The sequence below is a fragment of the Bos mutus genome, chromosome 7 (assembly GCF_027580195.1).
Source record: "Bos mutus isolate GX-2022 chromosome 7, NWIPB_WYAK_1.1, whole genome shotgun sequence".
Lineage (NCBI taxonomy): Eukaryota > Metazoa > Chordata > Mammalia > Artiodactyla > Bovidae > Bos > Bos mutus.
The window spans coordinates 62,792,205-62,816,657 of NC_091623.1; the positions used below are offsets into that span (position 1 = coordinate 62,792,205).

The window sequence follows — 24,453 nt, forward strand, 5'->3', positions numbered from 1 at the left end:
ATTAATTTTATTTTATTTTTAAACTTTACAATATTGTATTGGTTTTGCCAAATATCAAAATGAATCCGCCACAGGTATACATGTGTTCCCCATCCTGAACCCTCCTCCCTCCTCCCTCCCCATACCATCCCTCTGGGTCGTCCCAGTGCACCAGCCCCAAGCATCCAGTATCGTGCATCGAACCTGGACTGGCGACTCGTTCCATATATGATATTATACGTATTTCAATGCCATTCTCCCAAATCATCCCACCCTCTCTCTCTCCCACAGAGTCCATAAGACTGTTCTATACATCAGTGTCTCTTTTGCTGTCTCATACACAGGGTTATTGTTACCATCTTTCTAAATTCCATATATATGTGTTAGTATACTGTATTGGTGTTTTTCTTTCTGGCTTACTTCACTCTGTATAATAGGCTCCAGTTTCATCCACCTCATTAGAACTGATTCAAATGTATTCTTTTTAGTAGCTGAGTAATACTCCATTGTGTATATGTACCACAGCTTTCTTATCCATTCATCTGTTGATGGACATCTAGGTTGCTTCCATGTCCTGGCTATTATAAACAGTGCTGCGATGAACATTGGGGTACACGTGTCTCTTTCAGTTCTGGTTTCCTTGGTGTGTATGCCCAGCAGTGGGATTGCTGGATCATAAGGCAGTTCTATTTCCAGTTTTTTAAGGAATCTCCACACTGTTCTCCATAGTGGCTGTACTAGTTTGCATTCCCACCAACAGTGTAAGAGGGTTCCCTTTTCTCCACACCCTCTCCAGCATTTATTGCTTGTAGACTTTTGGATCGCAGCCATTCTGACTGGTGTGAAATGGTACTTCATAGTGGTTTTGATTTGCATTTCTCTGATAATGAGTGATGTTCACTTCATTTCTTAGCTTCACATTCAAGTCCTTATGTTAGGAGTTTGTGTTGTAAATCTAGTTTTATATCACTTTCCTATTAATTTCTAAAAATAAACCATTTGAAAAATTTCAGAACTGAAAACAAATATATACACGTTGAGTACAATAATTTCCCACCTTCCCATTTAAAAGTGTCCACAAACACTGGAATGTGCTGAAATTCTGTAACCCTTAGCAACTAGGGGTTGCTATACATACAGTATACGTTTTTTATAAATGTTGAAATATTAAGATCCAAAGATGAGTTTAATCAGAATGTCTTGTTAGAACATGACAAATAATGATATACTTATTGAAAGTAGAGCCCAGAATGAACATTTAACTTAAAAGCACTGGAAACAAAAAGTCCATTACTTTGCCAACAAAGGTCCATCTAGACAAAGCTACGGTTTTTCCAGTAGTCATGTATGGATGTGAGAGCTGAGGACCAAAGAACTGATGTTTTTGAACTGTGGTGTTGGAGAACATTCTTGAGATTCCCTTGGACTGCAAGGAGACCCAACTAGTCCATCCTAAAGGAAATCAGTCCTGAATATTCATGGGGAAGACTGATGCTGAAGTAATTTAGCTGTTCTTCCTGTGATATTTATCTTTTTTTTGAACTTTTACAGACATTGTAATGAATGTCTTGGCACATTCCCTCTTGGACACATGTGTGCTTCTTTAGAGTAGGTACCCAAAGAGGAGTTGTTGAGGAATAAGTTTTATATATTTTAAATGTAATAAGCCCATTTCCTTACATTTGCTCCCTCAAAGTGGCAGCTTCCCAAATGACTCTGCACAGTAGCTGTGAGTAGCTGTATCAGTTCATAACTCCCACTGGCAATTTATAAGAATATTGTTTTCCTCCATTATCTGGCCCATATTTTGTAGTGTCAAATTTTCTTTCTGCCATTCTGATGGGGGAAAAGGTTATTTGTATTAATTTTTATTTCCATGATTGATGGCGGTGTTGAGTCTTTTCCAGCTTTTTTTTCTTCTGTTGTGATTACTTAAGTGACCCCATGTTAAGATGGCAGAGCCAGGAAACCAAAGCAGCCTGGATGTCTGAGACTCTGCATGTGAAACAGTTGCCCAAAGAATTACTTGGATCTATAGGGTATTTTGAGTCAGCAGAATAATAAATTTTGCTGAGTTAAGCCTGTCAGAGACATACTATGTAGATCTTACATCACTGCCTTTCACAGAAATTACAGTAGTTCTCTGTTGGCTATAGAAATGAATTTCAAAATACGTAGCTTGACATTTTTTATTATGTTCTGCCTCTTTGCCTCTTCTTAATACATCTCTTTCCCTTTTCATGTAATAAGCATTTCCCTTCAAAAAACTATGTACTTTCATAATCTGTGTCTGTATTTAAACCATTAGCTAAGCTGCCTTCTCAACCTCCGAACAAAACTTTGACACTAGTCTTCATGGATTAGTGAGCTCCAGCAGAGCTCAGAAGCTCAGGTATAGAAGATGTGTGTGGAAAAATAGGAAATTTTGCCAGACGTGGTAGGCTGGAGGCTGATGGGGTAAGTGAATTGAGGTTGCTGATGAAAAGTCTCATCATTAATAACTTGTGGCTTATCCTACAAGTTTTGATATATGGCATTTTAATTTTTATTCTGTTTAAATATTTTCTGATTTCTGATGTGACTTTGTTACCTGTGGGCTATTTCAGTATTCACTTCAGTCACTCAGTTGTGTCCAACTCTTTGCGACCCTATGGACTGCAGCACACCAGGCCTCCCTGTCCATCACCAACTCCCAGAGTTTACTCAAACTCATGTCCATTGAGTCGGTGATGCCCTTCCAACCATCTCATCCTCTGTCATCCCCTTCTCCTCCCGCCTTCAATCTTTGGCAGCATCAGGGTCTTTTCACATGAGTCAGTTTTTCACATTAGGTGGCCAAAGTATTGGAGTTTCAGCTTCAAAATCAGTCCTTCCAGTGAATATTTGGCATTGATTGCCTTCAGGATGGACTGGTTGGATCGCCTTGCACTCCAAGGGACTCTCACGAGTCTTCTCCAACACCACAGTTCAAAAGCATCAGTTCCTCGGCACTCAGCTTTCTTCATAGTCCAACTCTCACATCCATGAGATGTGGAAAAACCATAGCTTTGACTAGACACGGACCTTTGTTCGCAAAGTAATGTCTCTGCTTTTTATTATGCTGTCTCGGTTGGTCATAACTTTTCTTCCAAGGAGTAAGTGTCTTTTAATTTCATGGCTGCAGTCACCATCTGCAGTGATTTTGTTTGGAGCCCCCAAAAATAAAGTTTGTCACTATTTCCCCATCTATTTGCCATGAAGTGATTGGACCAGATGCCATGATCTTAGTTTTCTGAATGTTGAACTTTAAGCCAACTTTTTTACTCTCCTCTTTCACTTTCATCAAGAGGTTCTTTGGTTATTCTTCGCTTTCTGCCATAGGGGTGGTGTCATCTGTATATCTGAGGTTACTGATATTTCCCCCGGCAATCTTGATTCCAGCTTGTGCTTCTTCCAGCCCAGCGTTTCTCATGATGTACTCTGCATAGAAGTTAAATAAGCAGGGTGACAGTATACAGCCTTGACGTACTCCTTTCCCAATTTGGAACCAGTCTGTTGTTCCATGTCCAGTTCTAACTGTTGCTTCCTGACCTGCATACAGATTTCTCAAGAGGCAGGTCAGGTGGTCTGGTATTCCCATCTCTTTCAGAATTTTCCAGTTTGTTGTGATTCACACAGTCAAAAGTGGGCTATTTAGAGGTTTGTTTTATACTTTTCCCAGTGCATAATAATTTTCTAGTTATCATTTTATTATTTTGCCTTATTTGCTCTGTAATCATGGTATAGTCTCTCTGTAATTTTAACCTTTTGAATTATGTTAGGGCCTGCCTTATTGTCAATTTTTATGAATGTTTATGTATGAATCCTGAAAGAAAATATGTAGTTTTTGATTGCAACATTTTATGTATATACACTTTAAGTTTGTGTATTATGTTCATATCTTCTGTATCTTTACTTGTTTTTTTATTTATTCTATTACTGAGAGATCTGTGATAAAGTTTTTATGGCATAATTGTAGATTCATGTAGTTCTCCTTTTATTGTTATCATTATTTTACCTCATACAGTTTGAGGCTATATTACTCACTAGGTGCATATCTGTTTAGTGTTAAACTTTTTATCATTATGAAATGTCCTCTTTTGTTTCTGTTAATGCTTTTGACTCCAAGTCTTCTTTATCTGACATTAGTAAAATCACATAAACTTTCTTTTGGTTTGTGTTACTGTTTCATATCATCAATATTCTTGATGATTTTCCCACACATTTCCAATTTTCATTGGTTTTCCTTCTTTCCTTCATCTAGAAGTTTTCATTTAGAATCATTTTCTGTCTCCTAGTGCATTTTCTTCACTGTAGGTATACTGTGGGAGTATTTCTCTTCATTTTTGTTTCTGTGAAAATTACTATCTTGTTCATCTTGAGAACTGTTTTTACTGGGTGTAGAATTCTAGCTCTTGAAGATAACACTACATTGTCTGGCTTCCAAATTGTTGAGTAGTCAGCTGTCAGTTTAATTTTGTTCTTGTCAAAGTAATCTCTTTTTTTTGTAGACTACTTTTAAGACTTCTCTGACTGCCCCCCCTCCCCGACACTTTTACCCTGGTGTATATAAGTATGGTTTGGCTTTTATGTATGTTACTGGAAATTTTTAAAGCTACTTGATCCATGCTTTGTATCTTTTGTTAACTTTGCAGATTGCCCAGCCATCATTTCTATGCATTAAGTATTCTTCTGTTTCTGTGACTCTGCTTATTCTGGTGCTACTTTCTCACTGTATCTCCTGTGGCTCTTGCCCCTTCTTTCCTAACTTTATTCTTTTTACTCTTCATGTCTCTTACTGGACATTTTTTGAGACCAGTTTTTCTTTTCTTTTCTTTTTTTTCCTTAGCTCTGTCACATTTGTTACTGAATCTATCTGTTGACTTTTAAAATTTACATAATTGTATTTCTGAATTCTAGAACTTTCATTTCATTCTTTGTTAGTTTTTCTTTGCTAAAGTTCTTAGACCTATGTTTCTTTATGTATGTCCCGATTGCTAAACTGGGCCAGATATTGCCAGTGAGCTGTTAATTACTTTTGAGCTAAGAATGACTTTTACATTTTTATTTAGTTTTATGTTTTTAAAGGACAGTGCTCATCTAAATTAATTAATTAATGGCTCTGCTAGTTCTTCACTGCCATGTACCAGATTTCTGTAGTTGCTCTTAATGGGGTCTGCTCTTTGTTGCAGTACGGTGGCTTCTCAGATTGCGGAGCATGGGTTCTAGGCACACAGGCCCAGTAGTCGGAGCAGACAGGCTCAGCAGTTACTGTGCATGTGCTCAGTAGTCGTGGCCCATGGGCTTAACTGCCTCTCAGCATGTGGGAATCTTCCCCGACCAGGGATTGTACCTATGTCTGCTGCACGAGCAGGCAGACTCCTGAACACTGACCATCAGGGAAGCCCAGTTTTTACATTCCTAAAGGTGGTTTATGAAACTTTCTTGGTGGTCCAGTGATTAAGACTCCTCTCTTCCAATTCAGGGGTCACAAGTCCAATTCCTGGTCAGGGAACTAAGATCCCACATGCTGCATGGCATAGCTAAGTTTAAAAAAAAAAAAAAAAAAGATTGTTTAAAATAAATTTGTTGCCCCACTGGCTGCTTTGAAAAGCCATCTTTGCATTGTTCCCTCATCTGATTTCCCATGTGCTTCAGCCACCTCTGCCTTGGCCTCCAGCAGCTTTCTGGAGAGCCTCCTCGGACTCTCGCTTTCTTTCCTCTTAAACCGCTGCACAGGATCACTGGCCTGCCCCATCATGTCAGCCGTGGCTGTGGATAGCAGCTTCAACGTAACACCTTTTCAAAGGAAAAGAGGGGAGTTGTGGAGGAGGCAGAGAATGGGGGAGAGGCACCTACTAATGAGCAAAGTGGGGAGCAGGAAGTTGACAAAGAGGTAAATGAAAAAGAGGAAGAAGATGTGGAGGGGAGAGCAGGAGGAGGAAGGTGATGGTGAGGAAGGGGAGGAGATGAAGGTGAGGAGGCTGAAGCAGCTACGGTCAAAGGGGCAGCTGAAGATGAGGAGGAGGATGGTGTTGACACCAAGACCGATGAGGATGACTAGACAGCAAAAAATAAAGGAAAAGTTAAACTTACCCATGGGACTTCCCTCGTGGTCCAGTGGTTAAGACTCCCCATTCCAACGCAGGGGGTATGGGTTCAATCCCTGGTTGGGGGCCTAAGATCCCACATGCCTCAGGGTAGAAACCTGTAACATAAACAACAGAAGTGAGGTTGTAACAAATTCAATTAAAAAAAGAAAAAACGTTTAAAATGGTCCACATCAAAAAAAAAAAAAGTTTAAAGAAACAAAAAGGCCACCATGACCTACCTGTTCACCCTCCACTTCCTGTCTCAGTCTAAACATGGTCATCTTCCAGTAGCGTCCTGCCGGCCTGCCCTCCCGCCACGCCAGCGCCACCTGCAGGGGACACACATTCTCTGCCACCCAGCCAAAGCCATGACATGAATTTGCAGCAGGGAAGGAAAAAATAACCCAATTTCCAAGGCCCTGCTTTTCTTCTTAAAGTACTTTTTAAAGGAAAATTTGTGTTTTTATTTACATTTTATGTTTTTGTACATGTTGTTAGGAGTGAGTCAGTTTTAATGACCCTGGATGACCAAACCAGCCTTAGGAGCAGTCTCTGTCCTACCTCTGACTTCACTTGTGGTGCGATCATGTTCATTATGATCTTAGAGGAGAAAAAAATCTTGTGAAAAAAGGCAAAAACAGCAACAACAAAACAATCTTATTCTGAGCATTTTGTGTATGTACTTAGCTGTACAATTAGTAGTTGGTTTGTCTGAGATGGCTAGAAAGGCCAAAGATAAAAGGTTTTTTTTTTTTTTTTTCGGTCTCTGAAGTTGCTTTCTATTTTTTTGGCCTGTTTGATGTGTGTATGAAACAATGTTGTCCAACGGTAAATTGGAATTTTATTTTGCTGAGTTGTTATTTAAAAAAAAAAAAAAGTCAGAAGAAGTAATGCCACAGAGATGTGTAGCCTACAAAAACCTAAAATGTATACTCTTAAGTCCTCTAAAGACAATGTTTGCCAACCCCTGGTGAAGGTGAAAGTGAAGTCGCTCAGTCATGTCCTACTCTTTGCGACCCCCAAGAACAGTAGCCTATGAGGCTCCTCCATCTATGGAATTTCCCAGGCAAGAGTACTGGAAAACTGCCTGGGTTTGCCATTTCCATCTCCAGGGCATCTTCCTGACCCATGGATCGAACCCGGGTCTCCCGCATTGCAAGCAGATGCTTTTACCGTCTACCCCTGGCATATGTTATTAAATAAAGTTGTTTTAGAATCTGTATCTGATAACTCCATTATCTGAAAGCTTTTTCTTCATGGGTTTCTAGATTTTATTACTTCCCTTAGTTTGCATGAATGCCATCTTGTCTCCTAATGTGCCTGGTTTTATTTGCACAATGGATATTATGTGTCAAATTTTTTTTTTTAAAGTAATCTGAGGCCTGTTGTTTAGTTGTTAAGTTGTGTCCTACTCTTTTGCAACTCCATGGTCTATAACCCACCAGGCTCCTCTGTCCATAGGATTTTCTAGACAATACTGGAGTGGGTTGCCTTTTCCTTCTCTAGGGGATCTCCCAACCCAGGGATGAAACCAGTTCCTCCTGCATTGGAGGAGCTGAGCCACCAGGCAGTCCTGTTATCTTGATGCCCAGGATGATTTTTTCCCTACGGTGAAGTTTTGTGTTTGCTTTCAGTAGCTAACTGGAAGCACTATTAATCCTATGTAACTTTAATCCAAAATCAGGGATTGCGATGATTTTAAATTGAGCATCAGTTTACTTTTGGATCACACTTATTTTGTTGTTGCTGTATGGTCACTAAGTCATGTCCAACTCTTTGCGACCCCATGGACTAAAGTACACCAGGCTTCCCTATCCTTCAGTATCTCCTGTAACTTGCTCAGACTCATGTTCATTGAATTGGTGGTGCTATCTAAGCATCTCATTCTTTGCTGCCCCCTTCTCTTGCCCTCGGTCTTTCCCAGCATTGGGGAAATTTTTTTCAGCCAACTCCTTTTCCAGTGAGTTGGCTCTTCACATCAGGTGGCCAAAAGATTGGAGCTTCAGTTTCAGCATCAGTCCTTCTAATGAATATTCAGGGTTGATTTCCTTTGAGGTTGACTGGTTTGATCTCCTTGCAGTTCAAGAGACTCTAAAGAAGTCTCCAGCACTAGAGTTTGAAAGCATCACTTCTTTGGCATGCAGCCTTCTTTGTGTTCCAACAACTCTCATATCCATACATGACTACTGGGAAAACCATAGCTTTGAGTATGGACCTTTGTCAGCAAAGAGATGTCTACTTTTTAATATGCTGTCTGTGTTTGTCATAGCTTTTCTTCCAAGGAGCAAACAAATGTCTTTTAATTTTGTGATTGTAGTCATGAACAGCAGGGAGCCCAAGAAAATAACGCCCAATAAAAAAAAGTTACTCTTTCCATTTTTTCCCCTGTCCATTTGCCATGAAGTGATGGAACCAGATGCCATAATTGTAGTTTTTTGAATGTTTAGTTTTAAGCCAACTTTTTCATTCTCCTTTTTAACCCTCATCAGGAGGCTCTTTAATTCCTCTTCGCTTTCTGCCATAAGGGTTATGTCATCTGCATATCTGAGATTGATGATATTTCTCCTAGCAATCTTGATTCCAGATAGGGTATAACATACTTTCTGAGTGGTGCAGTGGTAGAGAATCTGCCTGCCAGAGCAGGAGACTCAGGTTTGATCCCTGGTTCTGGAAGACCCCCTGGAGAAGGAAATGACAACCCACCCCAATATTCTGGGAAATCCCATGGACAATGAATCCTGGCCAGCTACAGTCCATGGGTCACAAAAGAGTTGGACACAACTTAGTGACTAAACAACAGCAACAAATACTGCCTGGGGTCCAAATCCAAAGCATTACAGGATTCATCTGTATCACCTGTCCCAGCAGGGGATGTTAGTGATGCAGTTTTTCTGTGTGTAATTGTTAGTATTTGACCACAGGTTTGGACATTTTCTTCTTTAGAGTATATTTAGCTTCCACTATCATTCACGTGTTTCCTTAACATTTTTGTATAAGAAAGCAGTGAGAAACCTTGCTCTGAAATGTAGATTTCTCTCAATGGTCCTGAATAGCAAGTTGCAGAGAAATTATTTGGAAAATATGTCATCAAATCGCAATGTAAAACTCTCACTGCTTTGGAGCTCAGTGGTTTGTATCTTGTCTCAACTCAAAATAAATTTAGCATTTATTTTGTAAAATTTTTTAAAGTCTTATGGTGTGAATTATATTGTACAACTTTCATCCCTGATAAAAGCATAATCATATGAAAGATGAGATGGAGGAAGCATTGATTTCTGTGTCTCTGTAGCCATATACCTAGCACAGACATTCATTACATCATTATGATTACTAACAAAATTTTTTAGGGTCCAACTATAAGCTAATACAATATTAAATGAAAAAAAGACTTACTAAAATTTTGGAATATTGAATGCTTGCTTTTCTGAAGTCTTGATGCTAGATGCTGTACTTTAATCCAAGATATTGCTGTTTTATTCTGGTATTCCAACCGTTTTGTATTAGGGGTGTGTGTGTTTATGGGTGGGGAGGGGATAGTATTCCCGTACTTTAAGTAGCAACAGCCAATTATTTTTATTTGAGGAAAAGGAAAGGGCAGTTTTTCCCTCTTTAATACCCTTACTTATGGTAATCTCTTTTGAAAACTGATCAGTGAGCTTCCACTGTAGGCTTGCTTAATAGAATACTAATTTGGTTCTTACCATTTTTTGAGATTTTTCTAAGAATGGAGAATTTACATTAGAAATTAGATTGAAGAGAAATGTACATATAATTTTGTTGCAAAAGTTACACAGTGTGTCAAGAACTCTTTAATGCTAATGTTTGATATTTAGATTATCTTAGACTATTTTTCTTCTTCTTCAGCTTCCAGCCGATCTTACCAAGATGCACATTGCAGACAACCCTCATCCACAGGTGACTCACGTGTCTTCTAGTCAGTCTGGCTGTAGCATCGCCAGTGACTCTGGAAGCAGCAGTTTATCTGATATCTATCAGGTAATACTTTAGGAGTTTGTATGCTATGCTTATGTTTTTTTAATTCTGCCAAATACCTTGTATCTTTTAATTAGGTTATGAAATTCAGACATAAAGTCTTTGAGAAAATGTGCTTTATTTACCTTTCAGATTTACAAGCCTAATGAAAGAGGTGATCTGTCTTTTGAGAGTGATTAAATATGGTCCAACAGTATGTGAATTTAGTGTTCTTAATTTCTTCTACCCAGGTGAATCTGTATTAATATATATTTGCTTTCATTGGAAAATGGTTCTTGAGACAACTGAACTTATAAAAAGACTGATTTTTATGATAGTTGATTATTTAAGTCTCCATAAGTAAAGTCATGAAGAAAATTAGAGTTGACTTTGTATTGTAAAGACTGTTAAATTTGGTAGTAGCCACATTTTAAAATTAAAAGGAAACAAGTAAAATTGATTTGAATAATATATATTTTTAGCATAGTATATTTGGATATTATTATTTCAATATGTAATCACTTTTTAAGAATTATGAATGCGGTACTTTATTTTTTCTAACTAAGTCTTCAAAAGGCAAAGAATATTGACATACAGTATGTCTCAATTCAGATAAGGCATGTTTCAAGCACCACATGTGACTAATGGTTACCATATAGTACTGATCTTTTGAAATACAACCATTGCTCTCTAAGGAAAACATTTTATTTTAGACTGTGGTTCTGTTCAGTTACATGGATTTAGCTGTTTTTTGAAAATTTACATTGCTCTGTTAAGGGAAGTTTTTAGGCAGGTGCAAAGTGGAAAAAAGCCTCTGTGTTTGATTCATGTGAGGTTTTTCTCTACAAAGATTATTGTTGTGGTCTTGTCATCTACGTCCCATTGTTTGGCCCTTTATTAGTACAACAAGGAATTCTCCCTCTTCATCATTTTATTGTAGATAGAACAGGGAATTTTTTAAGTTATGTTAAAGACTGTGTGGTGGTTCAGGGGCCACTTACTGTGTTCATGGAGTTGTTGGACTTCGTGCGTTTCCCACCTTCTCCCCAAAAGACGTATCCTGTGGATTAAGTTAGAATTGTTGCATACCTGAAAGTCAGAGTAGAGTTGTGCTTCTCTGGACTCTGTTTTTCCTAGAGAAGGAACCCTAAGGAAGATTGACCCTGGGTTAATGAAGTTAAGGGATGTGGTTGTAGATTTTTCTCAAGATTAATGAGAATGTCTGGACCTTGCAAAAAGAGGCCATAAAGCAAAGATGTAGTGTTGATGATACCTGATCTCACTAGTATATCCGTCTCTGACCAGATGTGATCCCCTTTTTGGAGCAAGGAGTAGAGCCCTCGATGGTTATGAGAAAAGGAACAAAAGGATAGTGCACCAAATTGAAGTTCAAGGTCACTTGGAAAGGCTACTTCTTTACCCTGAACTATTAATAAAAGATGGGCTGTACACAATGGGATTCTCTATCTTTGGCAAGATTTTGGAGGAGCCTCTGAAGAATTGTGCTTACTTTAGCATCTATAGGATGTTCACCTACAGAATGGCCCACCTGAGGCTGGGGTAGAGCCTGTCTGCTGGTGTGGTTGGAGTCTTCTCCTGTAGGACCCTGACCATGAGTATGGCTGCCCTGCTTCAACCTTTTGTATGGTTTCCTTCCTCAGTAGTACTTGCCACAGTTCATTCTGCCTTTAAAGTGATTCATTTTAACATAGCATAAAATGTGGACAGATACCTTTGCCAGCTCTCCTGCACAGCAAAGAAGTCCCTTTGTTACACAGTGAAGAAGATACCATTTCATGTCCCCAGAAACCTGAAAGTTAGCGTTGGCCTCATCCCCTGATCATCATAATTCACCATTAAGTCATATCACTTCTACTTCTTGCGTCAGTGTGTTTGTATATATGATTGATGCCGCGATGTAATTTACAAATAACAAAATTTACCCTCTGTAGTATAGCCTACAAGAAGACATACAATATTTCTATCACCTGAAAAAGTATTTTGTATTCTCCTTTTTAGTCAGTTCCTTCTCCTGCTCCCTCAGCCCTGGCAGCCATCAATCTGTATTCTGCCCTTTTAGTTTAACATTTTCTAGAAGGTCACATAAATGAAAACATAGGTAAAAGATGGTACTGGAAACATAGAAAGTAACCAATAAGATAAAAGAAGTTTTAATAATTTAGGGAGAGTAAACAGATGAGCCAAAATAATGAAAGTCAAGAACTAAACCAGAAATTCAGAAATTTTAAAGAAGAAAACTATTACATTACTAAAGTAAGATATGCAAAAATGTAAGATAAACTCTTTGAAGTGTAACCAAAGAAGGTAAGCACAGAATAGTAGCCAAAGGATAGAAACAGTGTAAAGGTTAAAACTAAACAAATGTACAAAAATAAAAACAGAAGGAAAAGAAATCAGAATCTTAAGTATATACATATTTGTCTTATATACATGGAATGTAAATATGAATTCAAGAGATGTGTTACCAAATGGTACCTGTTTTCTGCTGATGGTAGGTTTGTGGGTAGTTTTTAGTATGTTTCTTCAGCTTTTCTTGTATTTTTCTCAATGGACTTTATTATTTCTACATTTAAAAATTTTTAAGGAGGGCATAGAGTATATAGTTAAAAATAAAAGTTGAATAAAATTGTAGAAGAAGATTAGAGGGATTATAGTTGCTTTTCAGTCACTAAGTCATGTCCAACTCTTTGCAACCCCATGGACTGCAGCACACCAGGCTTCTCTGTCCTTCACTCCCTGCTAGAGTTTTTCAGATTCATGTTCATTGAGTTGGTGATGCTATCTAACCATCTCATCCACTGCCACCCTCTTCCCCTTTTGCCTTCAGTCTTTCCCAGCATCAGGGTCTTTTCCAGCAAGTCAGCTCTTCGCATCAGGTGGCCAAAGAATTGGAGCTTTAGCATCAATTCTTTCAGTGAATATTCAGGGTTGCTTTCCTTTAGGATTGACTGGTTTGATCTCCTTGCAGTCCAAGGGACTCTCAAGAGTCTTCTCCATCACCACAGTTCGAAAGCATCAGTTCTTTGGTGTTTACCCTTCTTAGCCTTCTTTTTGATCTAATCTTCATATCCGGACATGGCTCCTGGAAAAACCATAGCTTTGACTAGATGGACCTTTGTTAACAAAGTGGTATTTTTGCTTTAATGTGCTGTTTAGGTTTGTCATAGCTTTCTTTCCAAAGAGCAAGCATCTTTTAATTTCGTGGCTACAGTCAATCATCTGCAGTGATTTGGGAGCCCAAGAAAAGAAAGTCTGCCACTGTTTCCATTGTTTCCCCATCTATTTGCTGTGATATGATGGGACTGGATGCCATATTAGTTTTTGAAAGTGGAGTTTTAAGACAGCGTTTTCACTCTCTTCTTTCATTCTCATCAAGAGGCTCTTTAGCTCCTTTTCACTTTCTGCCATTATAATGGTGTCATCTGCATATCTGAGGTGGTTGATATTTTTCCCGGCAATCTTGATTCCAGCTTGTGATATCTAGCCCAGAATTTTGCATGATATGCTTGGCCAGCATCATGTGAAGTAGTGTTCCTGGTTATCCAAATTTCAGCATTTGAGAGATTTTAAAAGTGAGTTCCTCTATCAGTCATGGCTTGTAACAGTCTAAGCAGAGCCTTACAAAATGTGCAGGTACATTTACCCCTTGCACAAAATAGGTTTGAACTGCACATGTCCACTTATAAATGGATTTTTTTTCTTTCAGTAAATAGATGCTACATGTACTGAACCACAGATACAGAGGACGGAGTATAAAGTTATACGTAGATTTTCACATTGGGGTGGAGGGGGTTGGTGCTACTAATACCAATCTTGTTTCAAGAGTCAACTGTATTTTTAATTTGGAGGAATGGGGAAAAGAGAAGAGATACATCCTAAGAACAGTGCTTAACAGGAATATCATTTACACCATTTTCTATGACCTAATGTGTAAATAGATGGGGAAACAGTGTCAGACTTTATTTTGGGGGGCTCCAAAATCACTGCAGATAGTGATTGCAGCCATAAAATTAAAAGACGCTTACTCCTTGGAAGGAAAGTTATGACCAACCAAGATAGCATATTAAAAAGCAGAGACATTACTTTGCCAACAAAGGACCGTCTAGTCAGGCTATGGTTTTTCCAGTGGTCATGTGAGAGTTGGACTGTGAAGAAAGCTGAGTGCCGAAGAATTGATGCTTTTGAACTGTGGTATTGGAGGACTCTTGAGTGTCCCTTGGACTGCAAGGAGATCCAGCCAGTCCATCCTAAAGGAGATCAGTCCGCGGTGTTCGTTGGAGGGACTGATGATGAAGCTGAAACTCCAATACTTTGGCTACCTCATGCGAAGGGTTGACTCATTGGAAAAGACTCTGATGCTGGGAGGGATTGGGGGCAGGAGGAGAAGGGGACGACAGAGGTTGAGATGGCTAGATGGCATCACTGACTCAATGGACATGAGTCTGAGTGAACTCCGGGAGTTGGTGATTGACAGGGAGGCCTGGTGTGCTGCGATTCATGGGGTCGCAAAGAGTCAGACACGACTGAGCAACTGAACTGAGATTCTAGTCCATGACAAATACATATGCTATTCCCCGAATGAGTTTGTCTTTACCTACTCCTACTTTCATAATTTTGTTCTTCCTGCAGCTCCACCTAGATGACATTTTTGTATTGCCTCTCACATGTTGGAACCCACAGCAGTGTTTCTGTGGGTCTTATCACTTTTTTCACTCTGCTTTTTTATGTTGTGCTGCTGTTGTTGATGTTGTTCATTTGCTAAGTTGAGTCTGATTATTCGCAACCCCAGGGACTGCAGCACACCAAGCTTCCCTGGCGTCCATCACCATCTCCTGGGGTTTGCTCAATCTCATGTCCATTGAGTTGGTGATGCCATACAACCATCTCATCCTCTGTCATCCCCTTCTCCTCCTGCCTTCAGTTCTTTTCCAGCATCAGGGTCTTTTCCAATGAGTTAGCTCTTTAGCTCAGGTGGTCGGAGTATTGGAACTTCAGCATCAGTCCTTCCAGTGGATATTCAGGGTTGATTTCCTTTAGGATTGACTGGTTTACTCTCCTTGCAGTCCAGGGGACTACTATCATTTCTTTGGCACTCAGCCTTTATGGTCCAACTTTCACATCTGTCCATGACTACTGGAAAAAACATAGCTTTGACTATATGAAACTTTCTGGTGTAGCTTTTTAGTGTAGTTACCTGTAAGCTTGATCAATATCATCATAATTTATTGTTAGTGTGAAGTTTCTTCCTTTTATATCTCATGCTGAGTTAAGCACAGCTTTGGCAGTTAAGCAATCTAGAAATGTTTTTAGTTGCATTATATTTGAAAATAGAAATCAATATTGTTTCCAGGGAAAATGTATAGGATTACTACTAACTGATTGACAATCCAGGACAAAGGAGACCTTGCCTCCCTACCGGCCCTGTTGTAGAGATACTGGACTGGGCCAGCCTAGAATGCATTACTGTGAAGGATTAATTTCATGTTGCCATGACTAGAAAGACTAAGAGGAAACTTAAGGAGTAAATGATCCATGAAAAAGGTTGAATGAAATATTGAAAGTGGGAATTCAGTAGAGATAAGCACTGAAAATCTCAGGTTCTGCTTAATCTTTGCTCTAAATTTGAAAATGTGGCTTCTATAATTTGTGTAACTTCTCATACTAATTTGTTCTCCTCATAGTAGCTTCACGTTTATGTAGATGGAGACAGAAAAAGAATATCCTCTGGTGGTTTATTTGGAGAAGGCCAAGTCAACATAAAACCATCTCAGACTGTCTACCTCACCAAATTATATTTATATGTGTACACAGAGACACATTCATACTATGAGAAAAGAAAAACACAAAACGTGTAATATTTTTTAGTCCTTTGGCCAATATACTTTTTTCCCCCTGAGCTTAATCTATTTGTCATAATCTTTCTGAGGATCTGCTGTATCCCAGCTGCTGGGATTAAAATAGTTCAAAGGCCAGACCTTAAATCCCTGAATTTACTTAAATATCAAAAATTCATGTCTCCTAGTTTCATCATTCCTGAATATTTTTATATTGGTTTTTCTCCAGGTTATGGTCACATTTTCTAGTGTCTTCATCTGTCTAATAATTTTATATTGTATGCTGGACACTGTGGATACTACATTTTTAAAAAATCTTATTTAATTATTAAAGAAACTGCATTCCTAGGAACTGCATCTTCAGCAGCATCATATAGTGACTTCCAGTCTTGGTGGTCGTCATACCTATCTTTACCTTAAAGAGTTGGCTTCTCTTTGTTTAGTCAGGGATTGCACTTATCTCACATGCTAGTAATGCTCAAAATTCTCCAAGCCAGGCTTCAGCAATACGTGAGCCGTGAACTTCCTGATGTTCAAGCTGGTTTTAGAAAAGGCAGAGGAACCAGAGACAAAATTGCCAACATCTACTGGATCATGGAAAAAGCAAAAGAGTTCCAGAAAAACATCTATTTCTGCTTTACTGACTATGCCAAAGCCTTTGACTGTGTGGATCACAATAAACTGTGGAAAATTCTGAAAGAGATGGGAATACCAGACCACCTGACCTGCCTCTTGAGAAATCTGTATGCAGGTCAGGAAGCAGCAGTTAGAACTGGACATGGAACAACAGACTGGTTCCTAATAAGAAAAGGAGTACGTCAAGTCTGTATATTATCACCCTTTTTATATAACTTATATGCAGAGTACATCATGAGAAATGCTGGACTGAAAGAAACACAAGCTGGAATCAAGATTGCCGGGGGAAATATCAATAACCTCAGATATACAGATGACACGACCCTTATGGCAGAAAGTGAAGAGGAACTCAAAAGCCTCTTGATGAAAGTGAAAGTGGAGAGGGAAAAAGTTGGCTTAAAGTTCAACATTCAGAAAACGAAGATCATGGCATCCGGTCCCACCACTTCATGGGAAATAGATGAGGAAACAGTGTCAGACTTTATTTTTCTGGGCTCCAAAATCACTGCAGATGTTGACTGCAGCCATGAAATTAAAAGACGCTTACTCCTTGGAAAGAAAGTTATGACCAACCTAGATAGCATATTCAAAAGCAGAGACATTACTTTGCCAACAAAGGTTCATCTAGTCAAGGCTATGGTTTTTCCTGTGGTCATGTATGGATGTGAGAGTTGGACTGTGAAGAAGGCTGAGCACCGAAGAATTGATGCTTTTGAACTGTGGTGTTGGAGAAGACTCTTGAGAGTCCCTGGACTGCAAGTAGAACCAACCAGTCCATTCTGAAGGAGATGAGCCCTGGGATTTCTTTGGAGGGAATGATGCTGAAGCTAAAACTCCAATACTTTGGCCACCTCATGCGAAGAGTTGACTCATTGGAAAAGACCCTGATGCTGGGAAATATTGAAGGCAGGAGGAGAAGGGGATGACAGAGGATGAGATGGCTGGATGGCATCACTGACTCGATGGACATGAGTCTGAGTGAACTCCGGGAGTTGGTGATGGACAGGGAGGCCTGGCGTGCTGCGATTCATAGTGTCGCAAAGAGTCGGACACGACTGAGCGACTGAACTGAACTGAAGACCTTGGACTCTACATCCAACTTTTTGTTTACTTATTTTTTAATTATGAAAACCTTTTTAATTTTCTAGCATGTTTCTGGTCACTCTTCGATATTTTTTATTCTTAATTCTTATTTTACCACATCATCCCTCTTATAGGCTCTGAATGCTTTAGCAATTGAGTATATTCTCTTAACTAATTTTATTCATTCTTTTTCTTTTGAAAAATGTTCAGGTAAAAGAAGGCATGATAAAAATAATTATATTCTTTCCTTTTCAGATGGCCTTCAAAAGTTCCTAAGAATTGTCTTAGCAGCCTTCTCCCAATTCCTACCCATAATTTTCATTCTCCCTAAAAAGTTATTTTCTTTAGTACCTTCATTTTTCATGCAAGTGATGCAAGTGACTTCCTTATTGTCCACATAACTGAATTGCATCTTGCCTTTATTAATATTGTGAGTTATCCATCTTTTTATCAGAAAAAATCTAAAAGGTAAGAATGAGATGAGGTTGAAATAGTCTGGATCAGAGGATGAAAACCTGAGCTTGAGTTGAAAACAAGGTAGTTAAGAACTCAAATTTAAGGTAGATTATCCTTAAAACTTGATAGAAGAGAAAAAGACTATTATACCAGAGGTGAGTGTCTAAATTTTGAAAAATTTAATTAACTTGTTTGAAAAATATTACTTCAGTGTTTTTCTGACACTAATTTCTTAGGTTAAAATCAGTGTTTGTAAATAGATTGGGTTTTGGAAAAGTCATTTTAGTATCTACACATTTAAATTAAAACTACTTATTTTTGAAAAGAGGTTGTAACTTGCTAGCAAGTTTTTTGTTCCAAAGATACATCATTTAGAAATGCATTTCACTTAAATACTAACATTTCATAGTCAAAAATGACTTAAGAGAGCATGACAGTCATGTAAGATAGGATTGCCCCTCTATGATCCTTAAGAGCCAGCTTGTCTAATCTTAAAGATTGCAAGCTAAATGTTTTAATCTACTTTAACTATTCATTAAAACTTTTACTCAAAGCTGTGCAGAAGTCCATAGGAAGTATAGAACATGGTCTTATAAAACAGAACTCTTTCAGTTGGAGTATCAGAGCCTTAACTTGTATTAACAAAAGCCAGAAAGGATAATTAATTGACCCCCAGAGAAAGCAGAGGCAGCTCCAACCTCAAGGAACCTGGATGCTTGCAAGTGTCTCTGCCCCTGTCTGTCTAGTCACTTCACTCCTGGCAGCTTGATTGCTCTTCCTTCCTTGCCCTCTGTGACACTTCCTGTCAGAGGTCATCTTTGCTGCACATGCTCTGCTCTTTCCATCTCTGTCCTGCATGACACATTTTTGGTTTTTTATTTGTGTTGCTTTGTGTCTGTCTTGATCTCTGTTTTGTCTGCTCTCTTGTTCAGTGTCCTTCCTCTGCATTCCTCTACCCCTTTCTCTGCCAGCTGATTCCATTTTCTCCCACCACAGAAAGACATTCCCATTTGGCTGTGGGCTTCCCTGCATCACATTCTTCCAGTTCATCAACCAGAGAAGAAAAGATGCTCTACTCTCCAGCTCCAGTTACAAAAATCCATAGGAAAGGACTTTCTTCCTTAGCTTACCTAGCCGGAAATAGGTCACTGTTTCCTTTTGAAATATGTGGGTTAAGTTAGAGAGGAACAAATGAGTGAATGTTTGACACAGGAGATGAGACTTAAATATTTGAATGAAGGTTCTGTAGTTTTCAGTTAATACTCATACATGAGTGCTTATTTGTTATGAAAATTCCTGTATGTTCTACTCACTTTTTTCATATCTGCTTCAGTATTCATGCTTTTTCATTTATAATATGAATCCAGTAAGTATAGTGTTTAGAAATATTGCCGAATAGTCCACTTCAGCAGAGTTTTATTTCCCAAAATACATTCTCATTGTGTTCTATGAGTGACATTTAAATTTTCAGTTTACAGTGTGTGGATCACAATAAACTGTGGAAAATTCTGAAAGAGATGGGAATACCAGACCACCTGATCTGCCTCTTGGGAAATCTGTATGCAGGTCAGGAAGCAACAGTTAGAACTGGACATGGAACAACAGACTGGTTCCAAATAGGAAAAGGAGTTCATCAAGGCTGTATATTGTCACCCTGTTTATTTAACTTATATGCAGAGTACATCATGAGAAACGCTGGACTGGAAGAAACACAAACTGGAATCAAGATTTCTGGGAGAAATATCAATAACCTCAGATATGCAGATGACACGACCCTTATGGCAGAAAGTGAAGAGGAACTCAAAAGCCTCTTGATGAAAGTGAAAGTGGAGAGTGAAAAGGTTGGCTTTAGGCTCAACATTCAGAAAACGAAGATCATGGCATCCGGTCTCATCACTTCATGGGAAACAGATGGGGAAACAGTGGAAACAGTGTCAGACTTTATTTTTCTGGGCTCCAAAATCACTGCAGATGGTGACTGCAGCCATGAAATTAAAAGACGCTTACTCCTTGGAAAGAAAGTTATGACCAACCTAGATAGCATATTCAAAAGCAGAGACATTACTTTGCCAACAAAGGTTCGTCTAGTCAAGGCTATGGTTTTTCCTGTGGTCATGTATGGATGTGAGAGTTGGACTGTGAAGAAGGTTGAGCGCCGAAGAATTGATGCTTTTGAACTGTGGTGTTGGAGAAGGCTCTTGAGAGTCCCTTGGACTGCAAGTAGAACCAACCAGTCCATTCTGAAGGAGATGAGCCCTGGGATTTCTTTGGAAGGAATGATGCTAAAACTGAAACTCTAGTACTTTGGCCACCTCTTGCAAAGAGTTGACTCATTGGAAAAGACTCTGATGCTGGGAGGGATTGGGGGCAAGAGGAGAAGGGGACGACAGAGGATGAGATGGCTGGATGGCATCACTGACTCGATGGACATGAGTCTGAATGAACTCCGGGAGTTGGTGATGGACAGGGAGGCCTGGCGTGCTGCGATTCATGGGGTCGCAAAGAGTCGGACATGACTGAGCGACTGATCTGATCTGATCTGATCTGAATGCATATATATGGAATTTAGAAAGATGGTAATGATAACCTTGTATGCAGGACAGCAAAAGAGACACAGATGTATAGAACAGTCTTTTTGACTCTGTGGGAGAGGGAGAGGGTGGGATGATTTGGGAGAATGTCATTGAAACATGTATGATATCATATATGAAACGAATCGCCAGTCTAGGTTCGATGCAGGATACAGGATGCTCGGGGCCGGTGCACTGGGATGACCCAGAGGGATGGTATGGGGAGGGAGGTGGGAGGGGGGTTCAGGATGGGGAACACGTGTACACCTGTGGCAGATTCATGTTGATGTATAGCAAAATCAATACAATATTGTAAAGTAATTAGCCTCCAATTAAAATAAATAAGTTAAAAAATATAAATTTACAGTTTTTTAAAAATCTGGTAATTCTTTTACAAATATCTGATACTAGTATATTTGCAAAGTTCAGCTTGTTAGTATAAGTTTGTTTTCTTCAAGATTGCCTAGAGTAACCTTGGCTTTTCTTTTGCTTATTGTTAGATTAGGTAATAAGGTATTGCAAAGACATAAGTATTTGTTCAGTCCTTCATAGTTGTTGCAATTCAGCAGTTTTCAGTACTGTTATTTATCTGTTTTATACTTATTTCCTAATTTATGTGAATCCCTACTCTACTAGACTCTAAACCTGTGGCGAAAGAATAATAACCTTATTTAAAATAGCCAACGTAAACTAACAAGTTGCTCCTAAAATGATTGTTAGTAAACTCTTTCTCTTTTTTTCACTTCATATTTTAAGAAATGTACTTTTAAGGAATATAAGTGGGTTTTTTTGGAAAAAAGTATTAATACATTTAGTGATGTTTTAATCTCTTGACCATTTTATACTTACTGGCTTAGACATCAATTTAGATGTCACACTGTGAAATGATGGCCTGTATTTTGGGCAGAGAACCATTTATTAATAATAAAGTATCATTTTTGATACAACATACAGTGTTGCCTAATTCTTGATAATATTTAGTAGAAGGGATAGTTGTATTTCATTCAGATTGTAATACATAATTTTTATAACATAAAGTGATAAGTGATCAAGATTTCTTCCTGTAGGCTACCGAAAGTGAGGTAGGAGATGTCGATTTAACACGTCTTCCAGAAGGACCTGTTGATTCTGAAGATGAAGAAGAGGAAGATGAAGACATTGATCGAACAGATCCTCTGCAAGGGCGGGATCTTGTCCGAGAATGTCTTGAAAAAGAACCTGCAGATAAAACTGATGATGACATTGGTAAGAAATACATCTGTTCACAATAGGAATTTTATAGTTTAATTTATATATAGTTACCTGTTGGTGAATGACACATCGCTGAAAATTTTTTGTGGGTCAGGAATTTAGGAGCAGCCTAGCTGAGTGATTCTTGCTCATTCTCTCTCATGTGGTTGTAGTCAGAATGTGGCAGGGACTACAGTCATCTGAGGCTTCACTGGCCTGAGCTAGAGGATCTACTTCCAAGGTGGCTGCTCACGTGGCTTTGTTCGTAGAACCTCGGTTCCTCTCCATGCAGGCCACTCCAGAGATGGCTTAAAAGTTCTCACAACATGGCAGTTGGTTTCTTATTCAGGGGAGAATAAGGCAGATGCCACAGTGTCTTTTTTGATCTGACCTCAGGAATGACACGTCATTGCTTCTTCCCAATTATGTTTGTCACACAAAGCAGCCCTCATGCAGTAAGGGAGAGGACTACATCCAGACATGACCATCAAGAGGCCGGATTTGTTTAGGGACATCTTTGAGGCTAGCTGCCCTGATAGAAGAGCTTGTTCGGAGGTTCTAGCAGTGGAACACAGCTCCTCCTATACCCTTAACCAAAGGACAGTTCCCCTTTGTCAGGGAATGTTCTTTTCAAGATACTCCTGTATCGGGACAGCTTGTCGACTTTGATTAAGTGTTCAACTTCAAGAGGGACACATGCCTGAAGTGGTGGCGGAGGAAGGGGACACTTGCCTGGACAACCAGATCAGCTGAATCAACCCTGTTGATCTTTGGGTGATGAGAGGCCTCACATTCTGTTTGCCCCAGTTTATAAAACAAAAGCTTTGATTGCATTTAAGTGGTTTCCCCTTTCATGTCCGTAAGGTACTTACAACACAGGACATCAGTGTCCAGTGTCTGTGAATTTTAAAAGATTTCAAATGTTATTAAAAAAAAGAAATCATAGTTTTGCCTCTCCAGCTTTTGATTCAAATTTTATGAATTTTTCTTTACTTTCTTGTACTTTACATTCGAGATTGAATAATACTAAAGATGCTAATGTCATCTTTAAGGACAGAGATTACTTAGTATCATTATATATTATGATTCATTTAAGATTTTATCCTAGATTTCTCTTTTAAAAGAGTTATATTGCTGTGATTCAAATCAGAAAATACTGTTAGTAATTATTATAGTCTATGGGAGTTAAGATCTATAGGTTTAAACATTCCTTATCATGCTAATAACATATAGTATAGTTATGCAACCTACAGTTGAGACTCATGTTGTGAATGCTTTCTGGACAGAAACTGTAAGTGCATTTTCAGTGATAAAGAATTGTACACTATGTACTTTTTACAAGGTTTATTTAAAAGATGAAATATAGTTCACTTACAGTTATCTGTGGGTTGATAACTTCTTACCATTTTCCTCTATTTCAGCTTTAGCTGACTGCTTAAATGTATTTTTTTTCCCTTATATTTGTCTTTATTGCTCGCATATCTATATAAGAGAAGGGACTCAGGCACTCAAACATTTCTTGGTTAAATTAGACAGTTACCTTGTATTTGCTTTGACAAATCTTAAAGTAGTATTCACATTTGTTATCCCTAATTTAATTACTTACTGACATTTATTAATAACTACTTAAAACTCAAGCCCATAAGAAACAGACAAAAGCTCTTTTCAGTAATTTATTAGACCAAAGGACATCACTAAACCTAACCACCATGAGAATTAGCTAAACTCTCCAGTATCATTTGAACCTGAAGTTTCCAGGTTTTCTCTGGAAGTTGTGAATTCTTATGGCTGTATTTTTGTGTGAGTCAGAATGTATCCATTAACCTGGTTTTTTTAAGCAACAGTCATCTTGCATCTTGGCTTCTCTAGTTAAGCATCATGAATTCATAAGTTGATTAGGAAATTGGGTATTGGATTCTAGATTTTATTGTATCTTTAAACTGTAGTCCTTGATGAGCACTAAAGTAGAATTTCTGTTTTCTAACAGAACAATTGCTGGAGTTTATGCACCAGCTTCCCGCTTTTGCAAATATGACCATGTCTGTAAGGAGAGAACTCTGCTCAGTGATGATTTTTGAAGTGGTAGAGCAGGCTGGAGCTGTTATTCTTGAAGATGGGCAAGAGGTAGGTTAGCAAATATCTGTTACACATTACTTGCTGTGGCAGCTGATTTTTAGAATGTTTAATTTGCATAAACTTGTATAAATCTTGACTTAAAAGTTATACAGTTTTTTAAATGAATGCTGATTTGGGGGCAGTTATACTTTCTGAAGAGATAAGTTTCGTTTTGTTTGATTTTGTCTTAATTTTGATTTCTTGGCCATGGACCTTACACAAAATAGATGTTCAGTAATTCATTGGACCAAATTTGTTTTTTAACTTCTCAAATTAAGTTGTAAGACTTGAAGATATTATTATTATTTTATTAGTATATTTATAATATTATTAAATGTTATCAAGTATTTAATCTCCTATCCCTTTTTTATATTACCCATTTTCTTTTTAAACAAAGGAATTGTCTTCATACCTGTGCCTCCTAGTGAACTGCTGTCAGTTGAGGCA

At 38.5% G+C, this 24,453-nt stretch overlaps 1 protein-coding gene across 4 annotated transcripts in view; it reads left to right on the forward strand.

The window, feature by feature from the left end:
* The window catches only part of RAPGEF6 (Rap guanine nucleotide exchange factor 6), a 227,274-nt gene that overhangs the window by 113,666 nt on the left and 89,155 nt on the right, over positions 1-24,453 (forward strand). For all 4 annotated transcript variants that reach the window (XM_005888380.3, XM_070374023.1, XM_070374025.1 and 1 more), the window contains 3 exons: positions 9,954-10,085; positions 21,729-21,906; positions 23,879-24,015. In XM_005888380.3, coding sequence (XP_005888442.2) covers positions 9,954-10,085; positions 21,729-21,906; positions 23,879-24,015 — 447 coding nt within the window. The remainder of the gene's footprint in view (positions 1-9,953; positions 10,086-21,728; positions 21,907-23,878; positions 24,016-24,453) is intronic.